Source organism: Thamnophis elegans, chromosome 12 (genome assembly GCF_009769535.1).
Source record: "Thamnophis elegans isolate rThaEle1 chromosome 12, rThaEle1.pri, whole genome shotgun sequence".
NCBI classification, from domain to species: domain Eukaryota; kingdom Metazoa; phylum Chordata; class Lepidosauria; order Squamata; family Colubridae; genus Thamnophis; species Thamnophis elegans.
Genome location: NC_045552.1, coordinates 16301098 through 16321766, shown reverse-complemented (window position 1 = coordinate 16321766; position 20669 = coordinate 16301098). Strand labels below are relative to the sequence as shown.

Here is a 20669-nt window from a genome sequence, read left to right as displayed (position 1 = left end):
TTTTATTTCCTCTGGGAGGGGCCATTCATCGTCCACCTGTGGCCTTACTCCCAAGTTGACCCCTGTTCTTTAGCTGTTCACCTTCATCTAGCAACTCTGTGCATGCACACACTGGAAACAGGCTCCAGCTGTTTGTCTGCCTCACTGATGTCTGACTCTGAAGGCAGCTGATAACTGGCATACGGCTCTGGCCTCCTCTCTGCCTCTGACACAGAGCCCTTCTCAGAGCCTTCCCCAGACTCCAGGACTGGCTCATGTTCCTCCCCAACCTCCTCACTGTCCAAATCTGCTGCCAGCTCTACTGGCGGGCCACAACACCCACCAAATGTAGTTTCCTAGTGTGCCCCACATCTAATGGGATGGGCTGATATAACTAGGGAGAAGAGTCCCTCAAATAACCCAGCTCACACCATGAAGGTGAAAACCAACACCTTGATTTGAACGTGGGAGCATTTATTTTATTTATTTTCTAAGAAAGTTAATAGAACTTATTTGAGTCCAAGAGGCCTCCTTCTAGATAATGCCCGAAGTTGGCAAAAAAAATTACATGTATTTTTAAACCATCTCTAACGTGCCATGGGGCTAAGAGCTGGTAGGCACCAAGGCAGAAAGAAGTAACTCGTACACTTATTGGCACCCACCAGGTGCCACTCAAAAATTCCTAGGGTTTTTCATGGCATCTCATGATGGTGATGCTACTGCTTAAAATCCTTTTTGGAACTATCTGATGGCTTCCTTCCACACACTGGCAAGCCAAAGCAAGCTATTAAAAATCCAATCTGCCAGACTGACTTGTCTGAGCTGAAAAAAGACAGTAAATTAAAAATATTTTTGGACAGTTTTATAGGGCTGCAGAGCCTGTTAATTAGCGTTGTTGAAAGGGCATACAAATCATGGGTGATGGGGGAGCAGTTGGATTCCAAACAATCTAAAAATGGGTTTCTTCAAATTTGGCAAGTTTAAAATGCGTGGGCTTCAATTCCCAGAATTCTCCAGCCAGCTGAGTTCTTTGCTGAGCTGCCCGGGGAATGCTGGGAGTTGAAGTCCAGACATCTCAAAGTTGCCAAGTTTGAAAAATACTTAATCTAAAAGAGAGATCAGCAACTTTTTGGCAACTAATCAACACACTCCACTTTCCGTGGTGTAGATGGATACTGTAAATCAGAACTTAAATGTTGAAAGGAAGGATACGGGAAATTTAGAGAAATTACTTTGGTTTTTAGCTATTGTATTTTGTTTAGTCAATTCATATACCGATATATCCACAGACGTCACACATACGTATCCAACCACTCCTGCTTTCAGGTAGTCCTCAGCTTACGACAACAATTGAGCCCAAAATATCTGTTGCTAAGCGAGACAGTAGCTATGTGAGTTGCCCCATTTTGCAAGCTTCCTTGCCACTATTTTGGAGTGAACTGCTGCAGTTATTGAATTAGCAAGGCAGTTGTTAAGTGAATCTGGCTCTCCCATTGACATTGCTCATCAGAAGGCCGCAAAAGGCAGATCACATGATCCTGGGGCACCGCTAACGTCTTAAGTATGAACCAGTTGATAAGCATCCAAATTTTGATCACGTGACTGCAATGATAATTAAATATGAAAAATAGTCGTACGTTTCTTTTTTCAGTGCTATTATAACTTCCAATGGTCACTAAACAACCTTCATTGTAAGTGGAGGGCTACCTGGGTATGTGTTTGCACATCATCATCATCTCTATTTAATGACCCCAGGGTGGAGTCTGGGCAACTGAATGGAGCCAGCAGAGTGTTTTAATGGCCAGATACCCTTCCTGTTGCCAATGTGGAGTTTTGTTCAGCAGATATATTCTCAGTGTGCCCAGAGAGAGAAATATCTGCCTCTACCCAGGATCGAACTCATAGCCTCCTGATCCTGAGGCAAGAGCTCCACCTCCAGGCCATCGCACCACTCTGGTATGCGTTTGCACATACAGGAGCCAAAAAGTAGGCAATGCAATCAAACCGAAGCTAAATTTCGAACCAATTTCGTTGTATTTAAGTACAATGACAGCAAAGATTATACTTATAAATGCAGTCTGATTTAATAGAATACATTAATATGCACAGTGCAGTGCCCAGACATTCCTTCAAAATGCACGACCAAACTTTTGCAAAAAAGCAAATCATTGCATCCATTGCAATTTGTCATAGACCCCCCCCAGGAGTTCCTGATTAAGCCACACCCCCACCCCCATTCCACCCTCTCCCCGCCTTCCCAAAGGACCCTCGAAGCTTTACCCCTTTGTTCTCCAGCTGCAGGATGCCTCGGAGGGAATCACGGATCCGAGTAAGCTGTTTCACCTCTTCTTCCTTGGCCTGACGAAGCTAAAATAAGATTAGAAATTGCTAAGGATAAGCAAGTTGGAGGTATCCTATCACTTTAAGGCACATCCTCAGGCACAGAATGGGGCAACTCAACTTGATGCGGGACAACTCACTTTGGGACAAGTCAGCAAATACAAAAGTTGAATTCATTTCAGTGGCTAATAATAACAATAAAATAAAGATAATCCAGAAACACAAGAATTGCAATTATTTTGACAAAAATGTGGTCACTGATAGTAAAAGTAACTGAACGAAATAATCCATACAGCAGTGATGGGAAACCTTTTCGGCACTGAGTACCCAAACTGGAATGTTCATGCATGTGCTGGAGCACCTGAAACCTGAAGGCCAGTGTGCGCATGCCTGTTTTGGGGGCCGTTTTTAGGCTGTTTGGGGGGCTGTTTTTAGGCCATTTTTCAGGCCGTTTTCAACCCTAAAAACACCCCCCAAATAACCTGAAAATGGCCTAAAAATGAACTGAAAATAGCCCCCAAAAGGCCTGATTTTGGCCATTTATGGGTCCATTTTCAGGCTGTTTTCAGGCTGTTTCCCAGTGCTCCGGTGCCCGTGAAGATCAGCTGCTGGAAACCAGAAGAGCAGCTGGCGACGGTGCACATGCCCACAGAGAGGGCTCTACGTGCCACCTCTGGCACAAGTGCCATAGGTTCGCCATCACTCCCAGACAGCAATTGAATTATCTCAAGGCAAATTGTCCTTTGGCAAGTTGGCCGCACCAAGTTGGTTGCACCAAGTTGGCCACGATGAGTTAACCACGGCAAGTTGTCCTAGATCCCCTCAAGCTTTGCTTTCTTCAACCGAAGATTACAAGGTGCAACATAACATCAGGCCTTAGAAGGGCCCCACTTAGGGTGTGCAGGGTAGAAAATGTAAGATTTCTTCCTAATTTCCTCTCTGGAAACAGAAAGGTTTTTATGCAAACAGCACCATCTACACAGATGTGCAGATTTAATCATACTGTTCCCCCCTCGTGTCGTTTTCCCCAGATTCTCATTGCTGCCAGCCACCATCCTTAATTCTTCAGAAAGATAGTCAGGTAGAGAATTGTTCATTTTCCAGGTCTCCTTCGGTTCAGGGAAACAAAAATTGCTCTAGGGTTTTATTTCAAAAGAGGGGACGGGGGAAAATCCCAAAGAAATTATCCCGTGGGGATACAGGATGGGGCTTGTTTAGTGACAATATTGGCAAGGGAAGCGTGTGGCTCTCCTGCTTTCCAATGAATCATCTTTTCCCCATCATTCTTGTAATCTTTTTGGCTTGGATGAAATCCCCAAGGGGAGACAGGAGGCAGCAGCCCCTTCCATTGTGTTTTCGGAGTTGCAATGTCTCTGTTAAAAGAAACAGGCGTTTCTTTGCCTTTGAAAAATCCCTGGGTAATTTCTTGTTCTCCAGACAAAAATGCAGAGAAATCATCCACAGAAGCTTCTGCACTGGGCAGCTTGGTGGAGTATTTCAAGAACTCATTCGATAGTATGGGCCAAAAACTTTGGATATGCCATAAAGGTAAAGGCTCCCCTCGCGTATATATGCTAGTCGTTCCCGACTCTAGGGGGCGGTGCTCATCTCCATTTCAAAGCCGAAGACCCAGCGCTGTCCGAAGACATTTCCGTGGTGGGCATGACTAAACGCCGAAGGCGCACGGAGCACTGTTACCTTCCCACCAAAGGTGGTCCCTATTTTTCTACTTGCATTTTTATGTGCTTTCAAACTGCTAGATTGGCAGAAGCTGGGACAAATAACGGGAGCTCACTCCTTTACGTGGTGCTAGGGATTCGAACCGCCGGAATGCCAACCTTCTGATTGACAAGCTCAGCGCCTTAGCCACTGAGCCACCACGTCCCTCAATAAAATATATATTTGTGTTTCTCAATCTTGGCAAGTTGAAGATGCATGGACTTCTCCCATTCAAGAGATAGGCAGTAAAGAACAGTTTTGATGTAGGATTTGAAAGAAAGCAACAGCTACGCTTTCACAGAGGGAAAGCACCATGCATGGAAAGGAAACCCAGAAGAGAACTGAAAGGATAAACATGGTATTGAATGGGTCAGGCTAAGCACTGTAAAAATAAATATGCAGGTAGTCCTGGACTTATGACCACAGTTGATTCCAACATACCCATTGCTAAGTGAGACAACTTTTAAGTGAGTTTTGCCTCAATTTATAGCAATAGCACTTAGACTTATATACCGCTTCATAGTGCTTTTACAGCCCTCTCTAAGCAGTTTGCAGAGTCAGCTTCTTGTCCCCAACAATCTGAGTCCTCATTTTACCCACCTCGGAAGGATGGAAGGCTGAGTCAACCTTTAGCCTGGTGAGACTCGAACTGCTTTCAGTGAGCAGAGTCAGCCTGTAATATTGCATTCTAACCACTGCACCACCAGGGCCAAGGAAAGGAAGGGAGAAATAGCAATAGCCCTTAGACTTACATACTGCTTCACAGTGCTTTACAGCCCCCTCTAAGCGGGTTGCAGAGTCAGCCTCTTGCCCCCAGCAATCTGGGTCCTCATTTTACCCACCTCGGAAGGATGGAAGGCTGAGTCAACCTTGAGCCTGGTGAGATTCGAACTGCCAAATTGCAGGCAGCCGGCAGGCAGCAGAAGGAGCCTGCAGTTTCCTGCCAAGTTGTTAAGTGAATCAGTTCAGTTCTTAAATTAGCATCAGGGTTATTACATTCCAGTAGAGGGACGTTCCCTAGGAACAGGCTACAGCACGAATCCCAAAGCTCGGAAGACTAAATCTCTAGTTCCAGACCGGTGACTGACCCAGATTAGATCCTAGTAACAAGGTTGTTAAGGTAAATATTGAGAGACTTGAGAGACCGCCTTCTGCCGATTACCTCCCTCCGACCGATAAGATCGCACAGACTGGGCCTCCTCCGAATCCCATCCGCCAGTCAATGTCGACTGGCGACTACACGGAGGAGAGCCTTTTCTGTTGCAGCTCCGACCCTGTGGAACGATCTCCCTGTCGAGATACGCACCCTCACCACCGTCCAGGCCTTCCGCGCAGCCCTCAAGACCTGGCTATCCCAACAGGCCTGGGGATAAGTCTCTAATTTGCCCCACCCGAGTGTTGAATGTTGAATGCAAGTTGTGTTTTTATTACTTTATTTTGTTCACATATTGTTTATTTTGAATTGCACCCCCTCCCTAATGATTGTAAGCCGCCCTGAGTCCCCTCAGGGAAAAGGGCGGCCTATAAATCCTAATAAAATACTGAAAATATACTGGGGGAAAAAATATGGTAATCACGTGACCTGGGATATTGCAACCATCATAAATACAGCTGGTTGCCAAGGTCCAAATTTTGATCATGTAACTACAGGGATGCTGCAACGGTCATAAAATGGGCCATGTCACTTTTTTCCAGTGCCATTGTTAACTTCAAGCAGTCACTAAACCAGTGTTTCTCAACCTTGGCAACTTGAAGATGTTCGCTGGCTGGGGAATTCTGGGAGTTGAAGTCCAGACATCTTCAAGTTGCCAAAGTTGAGAAACACTGCACTAAACGAATGGTGGTAAGTCAAGGGCTACCTGGGCTTACTGAAGATCTAGCAACCCAATCCTTTTCCTAGCTAGGAAAGCAATCCTTGTTAAGCCCCGAGCTGAAAATTAGTTCACGGCCCTGTGGAAATCCAGTGACAACTTACCGCATGTAAAGAGACGGCTAGTTTTTCGATGAACGGGTAGAGGTTCTGAGATGCCTTCCAGCCGTCTTGGAAGAAACTGGAAACATTTCGAAAATCAGCAGAGTAACGTTGAAAAGCCAAGGATGGGGAAGGGAAAAAAGAAGAAGAAGAAAACAGAAAGAGGTTAGCTCAATTTGCTGCCACAGAATAGCAATAGCACTTAGACTTGTATACCGCTTTACAGTGCTTTACGGCCCTCTCTAAGCGGTTTACAGAGTCAGCATATTTGCCCCCAATAATCTGGGTTCCTCATTTTACCCACCTCGGAAGGATGGAAAGTTGAGCCAACTTTGAGTCTGGTGAGATTCGAATTGCCAAATTGCAGGCAGCCTGCAGGCAGCACAAGGAGCCTGCAGTACTGCATTCTAACCACTGCACCACCATAGTTTCAGGTGTTTAACCACATTTGAAACAGACTTGTTTCAACTTCTTCCCTTAGGACACCACTATAGAGCAGTAGTCCCCAATCTTTTGGGCACCAGGGGCCGGTTCCATGGAGAGAGGTTTTTCTGCGGACCAGAGGGGGGACGTGGTTTCACAGGCTGCCTGCATCCCACAGGTGGGGTTTCACTTGTTTGCGTGGCCCAGTTTCTGGCCTGCTGAGGCCTAGTACCAGTCTATGAACTGGGGGTTGGGGACCCCTGCTATAAAGCAGGGGTCACCAAACTTTCGGACCTCAGGGATCATTAAATTCATAATTTTAAATCCCGTGGACCACTAATATGAATTAGTAACGGGATGGGGGTCCTTCAGGCACTTAGCTTGGCCGCCTATTAGTGGAGAGAATTGCCTGGAGTCAACCCTAGGTTTGCTGTCCATTGCAGCTTAGGAATCTCAAATACGGTCAAGAATGAATGTTTGTCTTGTAACCAGCCCGGGGGCTAACTCGGCTCCCTGCAAACTGTCTTTGGAAGAGCCCAGCCGAAGTTTTGTGCACTACTCACTGAAGTGCCTGGACTCCCAGGGTGGGAGGGAGAGAAGGGCTGGAGCTACTAAACAGGCAGCCAAGCTAAGTGCCTGAAGGACCTCATCCCGTCAGTGAGCGGGAGTAATTGCTTCAGTGGGGCGTATCTGGTCCAGGGGCCATAGTTTGAGGATCCCTGATTTATAAATCAGGGAGGATCCCTGCAATATAAAAAAATGCAAACATGCAAAAAAAGATTTTTCTGCAGACCACCAAAATTTTCTCGTGGACCACCAGTGGTCTACAGACCACCAGTTGGTGACTACTGCTATAAAGCATTGCATGCCAAAACAGCTAGACACAAAGACAGCCCCCACCCCCCAATGCCATCATTGCCAATTACCTCCCAAAGACCCATTAGATCACACAGGGTTGGCCTCCTCCAGGTTCCGTCTACCAACCAATGCCATCGGGCTACTACCCGGGGGAGGGCCTTCTCTGTGGCAGCGCTGGCCCTTTGGAACGAACTCCCCGCCGAGATTCGGACCCTCACCTCTCTCCAGGCCTTCCGAAAAGCTGTTAAAACCTGGCTGTGTCGGCAGGCCTGGGGTAGATGAGTTCCCTTCCCCTCTCGATTGTGTGTCTGTTGGTTATTTTAAATGCTTGTATTTGTAGTTATTGTGTTTCCCTTCCCCTCTTGGGTTTGTGAGCCGCCCTGAGTCCCGCTGGGAGTAGGGCGGCATATAAATAAAACAAAACCTGAAACCTGAAACCTGAAACCTGAAACCTGAAACATTTTGCAGAACACCTAATTCCTACAGAACTGTCTTATGCCTAAGGATATCTAACCACAAAGTAGGGCTGTATTGTTATTATCTTTCTCATCTTTTTCATCTTCTCATCTTTCTTACCACCTTCTCCTATTGGTATCTTATCATTTATCAGTTGTTGTTTGTTTCTTACGATTTATGACTGATGATCTATGACTTACCACTTTTGTTGTTTGCATGTATGCCGAGAGTTTATGCACATGAGTCAAATTCTTTGTGTGTGCAATCACACTTGGCCAATAAAGAATATTCCTATTCCTATTATTTGAAACAGCCTCAAGGACTCTTCAGCTCTGCTCAAGAAGCCCATCCAAAGGGCTAATGCTGACACACCATCATAAACTGCAGACCCAACTTAAGTAGCAAACTTACTTATGTTGTGCATGATAAAACTTGATGAGGCTCTGCAGAAAATCTGGCCCTTGCTTCATTTGGCATTCGTTGGCTTTCAGAAGATACTGGGCAAGAAAAGGAGAGATGAGAACAACAGGTTACGGTCTAATGATAACAGCTTCTTCAAAATGTCAATACTTTATTAGTAAAAGAGAGCCAACCTATTTGTTGTTTATTTACCATCTTACTTAGAACATAGAACATAGAATAATATAGGATTAGAAGGGACCTTGGAGGCCTAGTCCAGTCCCCTGCTCAAGTGGACAAATGGCTGTCCAGTCTCTCCTTGAGAACCTCCAGTGATGGATCACCCACAAGGCAAGTTGTTCTGGAGGCAAGTTGTTCCACTGATTAATTTCAAATGGTCACTAAACAACTGGTTGTAAATTGAGAGCTATCCATAGACATGATGGGTCCATTTCAGTGGTGGGTTGCAAGCGGTACGCCCTGGTACAGGCGTACTGGAGACAGCCCGGAGCACCGGATACCATTCCATTCCGATGCTCCGGAGGGCCCATCTGCCCACGCTTCTTACCATCCTTTTACATCTTCAGCGCTTATGCGCACAGCGCATACACCACCTGCACAATGCTCTGCTGAGCAGCTGGAGCATCACGGAGGCTCGCAGAAGTGCCAAGGTGCATGTGTGCGCTGCGCATGTCCACATGGACACTGGCAAGCCCGTTCCAACCATACCAGTTGGAACGGAATCCGCAACCCACCACTGGTCCATTTGGCATTATGCTTCAGTACAATCAGTGAGCCAAGGGAGGCTCTCAAAATAATGTCTGCTCTTGACTGAAATGAACAAGCTTGTACAATCATGACGTCCGGCCAACGACTCTTAATATGTACCACAATATAAGTACTTAGCATGACCAAGATGCTTCCTTCATATTCTGTATCCTTTCCTGAAATAATCTCTCAGAAGCATGAATGTAGAAATACCAATGGAGATTCTCAGTCTTCCAGGTCATAGTTATGCCAAAGGTGCTTTTTCAGGAGGCAACTGGACTTTCTGGTTTTTCTTTGAAGACATTTCACTTCTCATCTAAGAAGCTTCTTCAGCTCTGGATGAGAAGTGAAACATCTTCAAAGAAAAACAAGGAAGTCCGGCTGCCTCCTGAAAACCACTTTTGAGCTAGAAATATCAGTTATGCTGATATATGCATTCCAGGATCAATGCAGACGTAGCACTTATGTTAAGTTTGTAGAACATACCACCCTTTTTTATTATTATCACTGACTGCATAATATTGTACTTCTTGGTTCCCAAAGGCTACAGAGTACAATTCATTTTTATTGTAATTTTTTAGAATGTAAAATGCCAAGGTTCACTGGGAGTTGGGCATTTTTTAAATGGGTGTAAATAAGTAAACCAATAAACATTATGTAGATTTTTCCCCCTACTAGTTTTCATTCAGCAGCCGTTTGATGTACAATCTTTTCTGCGGCAATCTGCAACCCTTGGCTTCCCATGCTTCACTTAAGTCCTACAATGGAAAACATGGAGGGGTGGACTTTTACCTGGAGGTGTTTTAAGATAGAAAAGTTTTAGATAACTAGGGAGATTTCAGACCATGGAATGTTGTGTAACATCCATGGAAGCTGTTCCGCCCTAGGCTTCCCCAGCAGCACGAAGCTGAGTCCTCGTCCCAATAAACCTCTTTTATTTCATTTACACTGAATTCCTCTCCAGCAAAGTCCCATCCCATAGTCTTTAAGATAGTTCACAATTATCGACCTTTATCAGGCTTGGAGAGTGGCCAGGCCGATATCTTTCAGATGCTGCAATACTTGGCAAGAATGCAAGAATGAACTAATTGTCTCCTGCAAACTCCACTCCCCTTTCGCTCCTCTTTTACTTCCTCTGGGAGGGGCCATTCATCGTCCACCTGTGGCCTAACTCCCAAGTCGACCCCTGTTCTTTAGCTGTTCCCTTCGTTTGGCAACTCTGTGCATGCGCACACTGGGAACAGGCTCCAACTTTCATCTGCCTCACTGATGTCTGACTCTGAAGGCAGCTGACAACTGGCATATGGCTCTGGCCCCCTCTCTGCCTCCAACACAGAGCCCCCATCAGAGCCTTCCCCATACTCCAGGGCTGGCCCATGTTCCTCCCCAACCTCCTCACTATCTGAATCTGCTGCCAGCTCCTCTGGCAGGCCACAACAGAAGCTTCCTCAGTACCTCCACGATTACCGAACCTTAAAACAACCCCCAAGACAAATTAGAAACCAAACATGAACATTAATGTAACAATCCCTTGGTCCTTGCAGTTTCCCCCCCTCCCCAAATGTTCAGCATTCAATGCATCAACATTTCCATACGGTCTTTCATAAAATTGGGATTCTTTTTCCCACAGTAAAATACATTCTCACGGACATGTGTAGAGAATCCCACGCCCCATCTGGTCGGTTGAAACATGCCAAGTCTTGTGAGAAACCAGAGCGATTTTAGAGTCGGACACAGTCTGTTGTGCTTCCCCCCCAAACCATCACAACCTCCCCTTCCCTCTTTAGAATTCAACCAAATGTTTCAGCTGGGGGAAGATTTCACAGTGACACAATGCAAAAAATAAAAAATAAAAGCATTCAGCAAAGCTTCTCTGCCAGATGTCCCCAAATGTTGCAATGGGGGTTTTGCAGAAAAACCTGACAAGCAAGACTCGGTAACGTCCCACAGGGGGAAGTGTTGGGTTTTGAAAACGCTTTCTGTACAGCATAGCTTTGCAAGCTGAGAGAGCCACAATATTTATGCCTTTCACTGCTTTCCTGCCAACAGTGTGACTAAATAAAGAGTCCAGAGAATTGGAGATTCAGAAATATTAAGAGCCAAGGATAAGCCAAGCAAAAGGCTAAGGCAGTGTTTCTCAACCTTGGCAACTTGAAGATGTCCTTCAACATGCGAATGCTGGCTGGGGAATTCTGGGAGTTGAAGTCCAGCCATCTTCAAGTTGCCAAGGTTGAGAAACACTGGGCTAAGGGGAGGGGAGGTATGTTTGGGAAACTTGACTTATTAGAATGGACATTCAACAGCTCTCATCTGCATTCTACTGTAGCACTTCTCGGGGGGAAGGCCATTACAGTATAATTTTGTTTAAATTTAAACATATGTGGCCGAGTTCTTGGGAATTTAAAGCTGGGTGTATGTGTGCATGCATACAATTTCCTTGTTTTGCAAAAGCCATCAATGGCCAGGCCAAGACATTCATATGGCCCCAGATATGGCCTTATTTTATTACTTATTTATTAGTACTGACATTAATGCTAAGCAGAGAACTTTCTCTGCACTTCTTTTAAACCAGCTGCATCCAATCCATGGCCAGGGACCGCATGCAGCCCTGGACAGCTAGTAATGTGGCCCCACAAGATCGTAAACGTTTTAACATTATGGTGCGATTTATATACATGAATGGTATTATATATGTTTCATATGCGGCCCAAGACAATTCCTTTTCCGTCAATGCAACCCAGACAAGCCAAAAGGTTGGATAATGATGTTTTAAACAGTTCTCGCTGTTCTGGATGGAAATGAATTTGCTTTCAAAACCTCTCTTTCTCAGGAGTAGGGAAAGGTGTGGCATGGTGTTCTTCCACTTATTTAATAAAGAGGTGTGCACAAGGTCCTGTCACTCATTGTAACACGCCTGTGTGGTGTTCTGTGAGCAGTTTGGCTTCTGAATAAAGGGAAACATATACATCCCTGGGTAATGGTGTAAGATCCAATCTGGGTCGGTCACTGGGACCAGAGGTTTAGTCTTCTGAGCTTCTGGATTTAATCAGTCAGTCAGAATTGAGCTGGAAGGAACCTTGGAGGTTGTCTAGTCCAACCCACTGCTCAGACAGGAGACCCTATAACCGTGATGGCAAACCTTAGGACACGTGTGCCAGAAGTGGCATGCAGAGTCATCTCTCTGGGCACGCGAGCCATCGCTTGTTGCTCTTCCGGGTTCCGGCATGACGGCCAGCTGGTCTTCACATGCGCAGGAGCACCAGAAATCAGAAGAGCAGCCATCCAGTGTGCATGCGTATGCCGGGAAGATGATCTTCTGATTTCCAGTGTGTGCATACGTGCCAGAAACCGGAAGACCAGGTGGCCAGTGCACATACATGCACCGGAATCCAGAAGATCATCTTCTCAGCATGAATTCTGGGCGGCTGCTCTCTGCGTGCACGCATGCAAACACGCACACTTGCACCCCCATTTCGGCACTCGGTACCAAAAATGTTCACCAACAATGCCCTATACCAGGGGTGTCAAACTCAAGGTCCGGAGGCCGGATCTGGCCCATAGCGTGCGTAGATCTGGCTCATGGGGCCATCCTGGAAACGGCAGAGAGTTGCAGGATGCCATCGAAGCCAAAAACTGAGCTCGAGCCCATTTTCACTGGCAGAGCATTCAGATCACACACACACACACACGACATGAGTGATGTCCAGCTGGCCGCGCCCACCCTGGCCACCCCCATCCTAGCCCACTCCCCCGAAGTCAAGCACAATCCTATTGCGGCCCTCAATGAAGTTTGACACCTCTACCCTATACCATTCTAGGCAAGGGACTGTCCAGTCTCTCCTTAAAAACCTCCCAACATTGGAGCATCCACAATTTCTGAAGGCAAGCTGTTCCACTGGTTAATTGTCTTCACATTTAGGAAGTTTCTCCTCAATTCCAGGTTGCTTCTCTCCTTGATTAGTTTCCATCCATTGCCTCTTCTTGTGCTGGAGCCCATCCTCAGGGAGCTTCCTTCTCTACCGGAATATATGTAGATCAGAGTTGGGTTCCTACCGGTTCGGACCGGTTCGGCCGAGTAGGTAGTAACTCGGCCACCAACGCACCCGAGCCGGCTCTATTGTTGGCAGCGCCATCTTGATCTTTGGTTCTGTGCATGCGCAGAATAATCTCCATTGCAGAAATGTTATTTTTCCCCTTTTTGGGTGTAAATGCGCACATGCGCGGAACATTTTTTTTTGCACCGAACCCACAGTAATGCCAGTAGCAACCCACCCCTGATGCAGACACATAGAATAGCCCAAAGTACACATCCCAGTAGAGAGAAATTCCCTGAGGATGAGTTTCAGCACGAATCCAAAACTCAGAAGACTTGGAACCTCTGATCCCAACGACCAACTCGGATTGAATAAAGCATAATGTGCATTATTTTCCTTTTCGCTGAGGGCACTTGGATGCAATATGTATTGAAGCATTCAATGATCTGTGGTTAACAGCTGACCGTATTGAATTTTACGGTTATCGCCAAGCTAAAAAGCCTACAGCTGAGCCGGATCACTCAATGCAATATAAACTCGTTCCTAGTTCCCCTTGAAAGAGGACGTCATAGACACTGAGGAAAGCCAGGCCAGAATGGAAGGTTCCAGAAGAGAGTAATAATACTGCACTACATGAGGCAACCAATGGCCTGGCTCAACCTACCACGGCTTCCTACATTTCAACCCGATCTGAAGGTTTTTATCTCCCCTTATTATAATCCTTTATTTTAACAGCCAGACTCTTTTTATTCATTTTTACTCGGCTTCCCAGAGTCACCTCATAAGAGAGGGGCATAAAAACTTTAATAAATAAACAAACAAATAATATCACTTTTCCTGTTGTTTACAGAGCCAATTTAAAATTTTGCCTTAAAGCAGGCGGGTCTAACCCATGTCCCCACAATACAGTAGAAATTTATATGAAAAGTACATTTATTACCGTTTCCCCGAAAATATGACCTCTCCTGAAACTAACGCCTTGCCACATTTTTCGCGTGGGCAAAAATATAAGCCCACCCCCCGGAAAAAAAAGCCCCCTGGACAACCCCCCCTCCGCTCACCGACTTAACAGTATCCCGAAGGTGCCAGGCCGGGGGAGCTGGGGGAGCGGAAAGGCGCTCATGTTGCTTGGTGCCTTCGGGATACCGCTAGGTTGGGGAGTGGTGTTCTGCCTGGCCGGAGGGGGAGTTGCCTTGCAAGCGGACTCTGAAGAGCCAGGCACAGCCTCAGGGGCGAAGCAGCCATGAGGTGACCATGCTCACAAGCAGCCGCCCGTCAAACCCCCTCTCCAGCCGGGCAGAGCGCCATTCACTGACTTAGGGGGTATCCCTAAGGTGCCCGCTCCCATGGCTTGGCACATTAGGGATACCCCCTAGGAGCTCTGCCCGGCTGGAGAGGGGGGTTGCGTGAGCACCTGTTCCACCCCCAGCAAGCATGCCTCCCAGCCTCACCATGCCCTGGCCCAGCCACTGCTGCTGCGCTCCGAGCATAACTTCTTCTCTGGCTCCCAAACTCCATAACTCAGCTGTTGAGTCTTCCAGCAGCGGCTGCTCTAGGAGTGCGCTCTATGGTTGTGAGTTGGCTACTGGAAGACTCTCTGTCCAGAGGACTTTCCGCCCGGAAGACTCTCTGTCCGGCAGCCGGCCCACAACCATATAGCACACGCCTAGAGCAGACGCTGCTGGAAGACTCAGCAGCCGAGTTTTGGAATTTGGAAGCCGGAAAAGAACTTATGCTCGGAGCGCAGTGGCGGTGGCTGGGCCAGGGCATGGTGAGGCTGAGAGGCATGCTTGCTGGGGGCAGAACAGGCACTCGTGCAACCCCCTTCTCCAGCTGGGTAGAGCTCCATGCACTGACCTAGGGGGTATCCCAAATGTGCCAAGCCGTGGGAGCTGGGGGGCGGGCAGAGTGCCACGTGCCCTGGCTGTGCCCGGCTCTTCGGGAGCCTGCTCACAAGGGAGCAGCTGCCCGGCAACCCCAAAACAATAAGCCCTCCCCCTATAATAAGCCCAAGGCCATATTTCGTGGGGCAAAAGAAAATAAGGCCCTGCCTTATATTGGGGAAAACATGGTATTTATCCCATTATATATTTTATATGCGGCCCAAAACCATTCCCTCAGTGTGGTCCAGGCAAGCCAAAAAGTTGGGCAAAGATTTGCTTGAACAGTAGGTGGCAGCACACAATCAACCACATCTCAACTAAGCAGGTCAGGCCCAGTTAGAATGGTGAAAGTCATCCAAAGAAAATCAGGCCTTCAGACCAAGTCTGAAAAATGTGCAGAAAAAGCCAATGATAAACCATGCCTGTGTTACTGCCAAGAAATATGTGTCTATGAAGCAGGGGTGGGTTTCTCGCCCCGTTCCAACCGGTTCGGTTGGAACGGGGCCAGCGGTGTCCTCGTGCACGCGCGTGTGCACAAATGCGTACTAGCGTCTGCGCGATGCTCCAGCTGCTCCTGGAGGATCGCGCAGGCGCTGTATGCGTCCTGCGCATGCGTGGAAGCGCAGAACTCGTCAAAAACGGGTAAGGACCGCGGGCGGGCGGGCGGGCGCACCCTTCGCCGTTCCCGGAAGTTACTTACTTCTGGGTTCGCCGACCAACCGGTTCGCAGGGACCGCCGCGAACCGGTTGAAACCCACCCCTGCTATGAAGGTATTAAAGTTAAGGAGATTTTACCTCATTTTTTCCCCCAACCTACCATCAACCTCAGGAACTACAAGTCCTAGAATCTTGTAGAATCCTGTAAGAGCCGAGGTGGCGCAGTGGTTAAATGCAGCACTGCAGGCTACTTCAGCTGACTGCAGTTCTGCAGTTCGGCTGTTCAAATCTCACCGGCTCAGGGTTGACTCAGCCTTCCATCCTTACGAGGTGGGTAAAATGAGGACCCGGATTGTTGTTGGAGGCAATATGCTGACTCTGTAAACCGCTTAGAGAGGGCTGAAAGCCCTATGAAGCGGTATATAAGTCTAACTGCTATTGCTATTGCTATAGAATCTATAACTAACATGCCCAATGCCTGGGAACTTTGGGTAATGTAGTTCTAACCCATTTAGCATATGCTATAGGAAAGAAGGCTGGTATATACCCAGTGGTAGGATTCAAATAATTTAACAACTGGTTGTATGCCCTACTCATTTCTTCCAACACCCGGTTCACCAAACTGCTCAGAAAGCTAACAACCGGTTCTCCCGAAGTGGTGCAAATTGGCTGAATCCCACCACTGTATCTACCCTTCCCCTCTATGGTTGGACTCCATTAGAGTTCACGTATAACTTCCCATTGGAGTGCCTCTCCCATCTGCAAAATACAGTTGCCTTTACATGACTTGGTCAGATCTAATCATTTGGGGGAGAGAGCCAGTTCGGTGCAGTGGTTAAGGCATCAGGCTAGAAACCAGGAGACTAGGAATTCTAGACCTAACTTGGGCATTACGTCAGCTGAATGGCCTTGGGCCAATCCCTATCTCTCAGCCAGGGGTGGGTTCCGGCTTCTTCTACTGCCGGTTCACTGAGGGACATACTTTGGACGTGCGCTTGATGCATGCGCAGTAGGTTAAAAAATGCATCTGCACAGGCATAGAAGCAAAAAACCAAGATGGTGGCTGGGCCGATAGAACCGGTTCATGGCTGGCAGAGTTACTACCTACTTGGCCAAACCGGTCCGAACCGATAGAAACCTATTTCTACTCCCAGCCCAGAGGTGGGTTACTGCCAGTTTTACTACCAATTCGCAACCCCCAACATCCTAAAGCCCCTTCATTACATCATCACCCAGCAAGAGTCAACCAAAGCTTAGGACTCAGGACAGCCTACAGAGTTGCCCCTGCATGGCCCCATTGGAGTCTGACAACCAATCAGAATACAAGCTCAAATTCAAAGCCCAACAGAGGGTATGTCTCTGTCTCTGTCCCTCCCTCCCTCCCTCCCTCCCTCTCTCTCTCTCCCATGTGCCTTTTTGCCCAGGACCTCAAACCATGTGACTCTGTTCATCATTAAACCATCTTTCCAAACAGCCACCATGTTTCCAGTGTCTTTCTCCTCACTTGGAACTGAACTCAGATGGACCTTTCTTCCAACCCGTATTAGGCTGGGAATTCTGGAGACGGTTACCCAATCACATCTGAAGACATAAGTGGCTGGGAAAGGCTGATGACATGAACGAAAGAATCCGTGATTGAACGTTTATCCTCTGATTTCTACAGGCAAAGCTCTCCGGAGGAATTAGCCTTCTGATAGATGACTCGCTTTCCCAGATTTGCTGAACTACAACTTCCAGGTGCTGATATATAGGTTTGGGGGGGGGGGGGGAAAGCTGTGTCCAACACCAGACTCCAAGAGAGATGTCGATTTCCATCAAGTTCCTCTGTCTGCCCTCATAAGCTGCAAGTGAATCCTTGAGTGCTTCCATGTGCTGCTATTTATTTAACAGTGAGGCTATTCAAAGAGGTGACTCACCCTCTGGCCCAGCCCCAATCCTTCCACAGAACCCAGAAGAAGGAAAACACACACACACACACACACACACACACACACACACACACGGAAATCACCACTGCCTGGCATCACAAAACTCTTTAACCCTATCCAACTCTTGCAACTCTTCCCCAGCAGCCACGACTTAGCCATTTTTCTCTCTTACTTCTATACAGAGTTGGATCGCTTCCCTTGAGTACCTCTTTAAAGCCAAAACATCCATTAAATCTCTATCAGGCAAACAGTATTGCTATGAGATTTGGGGTGGGGAAATAGTCCCCCTTTCTCTGATGAACGCAATAAGCCTGTATCGTGAAAACACATCTTAAAAACTGCATTTGACTATTTCTCACCAGCTGCTCTGATAAAAGTAAAGGTAAACATTTTTCCTGTCCAGTCATGTCTGACTCTAGGGGTCAGGGGTCATCTCCATTTCTTAGCCAAGGGAGCTAGCATTGTCCTAGGACGTTTCCATGGTCATGTGGCCAGCATGAGTATACATTGAGGTGCACAGAATGCGGTTACCTTCCTACCAAAGTGGTACCTATTTATCTACTTGCTTTCAAACTGTTAAAAGTTCACTGAGAGCTGGAGCAAGTAGCAGGGGCTCACCCCATCATCCACGGCACTTGGGTCTCGAACCCAGGCTGTCAGCTTACCAGTTAACAAGTTCACCATCTTTACCGCCTCCAATTTACTCTGTAAAGGTAAAGGTTCCCCTCGCATATATGTGCTAGCCGTTCCTGACTCTAGGGGGCGGTACTCATCTCCATTTCAAAGCCGAAGAGCCAGCACTGTCTGTGAACATGTGGCTGGCATGATTAAATGCCAAAGGGACACAGAAGACTGTTACCTTCCCACCAAAGGTTGTTCCTATTTTTCTACTTGCATTTTTACATGCCTTCAAACTGCTGGGTAGAAGATGGGACAAGTAATGGAAGCTCACTCCGTTATGCGATGCTAGGGATTCAAATACACCAAACTGCCAACCTTTCTGATCGATAAGCTCAGCGTCTTAGCCACTGAGCCACTGCGTCTGATAGTCACGTTAATAAGTTCTTTTCACATGAAGAACTACCACTAAACAAATTAGCCTTGCTAAAGATTCAGAATTGGGCTAACCCTGCAAAAGAGGCTGCCCATTCTCCTAGGGGTTAAAACTACCATTTTGCATTTCCCACAATGCATCAGAGCCATGTTAAATTTAAGGGCATTCTGGAAATGGAATTTGCCACTTCCCACAGCAAGACATTCTGGAAACTTCCCACATGCTGGTAGGTTTGAATGTGGCAGATGCTGACGCAGGCATATCAGAAGACTTAACTTGAGAAAGTCCTTTCAGATGGAAAGCATGCTTACTGTCTTCAGAGACAGCGAGATCTGGCATTCTTTTGAAAGCATTTTTATGTCCGTTGGTTGTCATACGGTGAGTGCAAAATGTTTTGAATTCCAAACACCCTCCTAATCAATCACCCTGCTTCATAGTCAAAAGCCTGAGAGCAAAATAGGGAGTTTTCAACTATTCTGGAGGAGTTTTAAGCTGAATTTATAGCATTTCGAACTTGAAACTCCTCTAAAAAAATCTATCAAGCCCTCATTTCCGGGCTTGAAATCAGGTATTTCTGACCCAGATTTCCCCCCCAATTCAGATCCCTTCTAATTAAAAGGGGACAGCAAAAATTCTAGCACATTTTTTTGATGGTTCTCATGTTCAGTGGACAATTCTTAAAAAGCTGTTTGTATTCAGTTCTGGTTTTAAGTGTCCACATACTGTAACTCCAGAACAATTATTTTTCTTCTTCTTCACCTATTAACTAATGCATAGTTTTTACTGTTTTAAGTATTTCAAATCCCTTTCCAAGTTGCTTCAGAGAGAACAGAGGCATATTAAACATAAAAGACATAGTAATTTTCCCTTTTTCCTTCCTTCTGTTGTTTTTCAGTGACAGCCCCTCAAGTACTGGAAGATTGCTGTCATGTCACCCCTAGTCTAGACATAACTAGTCCCTCAATCATTCATCATATGGCTTGTTCTCTAGATCAGGGGTGTCAAACTCAATTTCATCGAGGGCAATATCAGGGTTGTGTTTGACCTCAGGGAGGCCTGGGGGGGGGGGGGCACGGCCAGCTCGACATCACTCCTGTCAGGGGCTCCTGTGGTGGCTCAAGCACTCTGCCAGCAAAAACAGGCTCCCGGGCTCTGTTTTCAGCTGCCATGGCTTTCTGCAACCCCCTGCTAGTGAAAACAGAGCTCGGGATGGGTGCATGCAGCCAGACAAGGAATAATGGATGGAAACTGATCAAGGAGAGATTCAACCTAGAAATAAGAAATGTTCTGACAGTGAGAGCAATCAACCCATGGAACAGAAGTTGCCTTCCGGAAGTTGTGGGAGCTTCATCCCTGGAGGCTTTCAAGAAGAGTCTGGACTGCCATTTGTCAGAAATGGTGTATGTTCTGCTTGGGGGCTGGTCTAGATGACCTACAGGGTCTCTTCCAACTCTGTTCATCTGATGTATGAGAAGTCTTCTTTCACAATAACTGTAGCTATTTACTTTAATGAGTCTATCTTGCGTGCAATAGCTTGGGCAAGAAGCTGAACAAGTTTGAACACACAGACCCAACAAGGTTTTGTAAACCACCAGGAAGTAGCCTTAATGTGCACAGTACACAAAACCGCCTATTACACACAGAGAGAGAGAGAGAGAAAGGGAGAGAGAGAAAGAGAGAGCGCTAATTCTTGGCCTAAGTCAAAGTCAGGTTTTTGACAACACTACAGATCAGGTGCTCCCTGTAAGTACACACAAGCCATTTTACTCTGCAAAGCAAACAGCATTTTGCAGAATGCAATTAAAAACAAAAGACGTTTGCACAGAGAAAAGGGGAGTGATCCAAGCAGTGTTGGTTGTGAGATCCAGGGAGAGACCCCACTCATCTAAATATTGGATTGGTTATTCAATCAAAAGAGTTAACACACTTTTGGGAAACTGTGACTTCATGCAACAGATTGGGAGAAGGCCAGGAGCAAGTGAGGAGGGTATGTACACGCAGCAACCCCAAAATGCTTCCAGCTGTTTGGATGCTATCCAAGCAAGGAGGCCAATTTACCATTAGCCCAGTTTCCTCTCCATCCTTTGTCTCCCATCTCCATTAAGGTCTTTTGCTAAATACCGCATCGGCTAAAACATAGCATGGACACATCCAAAGAGCAGCACCTTCCACCGTGGCCAAGGCTGCCTACTAAGGCTG

The 20669-nt window shown here is 46.8% G+C and overlaps 1 protein-coding gene across 1 annotated transcript in view; it reads right to left on the bottom strand.

The window, feature by feature from the left end:
* ASAP3 (ArfGAP with SH3 domain, ankyrin repeat and PH domain 3) overlaps nt 1-20669 on the bottom strand; it is a 93941-nt gene that overhangs the window by 25656 nt on the left and 47616 nt on the right. Inside the window, exons 7-9 of the mRNA XM_032228013.1 lie at nt 8159-8244; nt 6014-6089; nt 2260-2346 (exon numbers count right to left, since the gene is read on the bottom strand). Of these exons, the coding sequence (XP_032083904.1) occupies nt 2260-2346; nt 6014-6089; nt 8159-8244 (249 nt within the window). The remainder of the gene's footprint in view (nt 1-2259; nt 2347-6013; nt 6090-8158; nt 8245-20669) is intronic.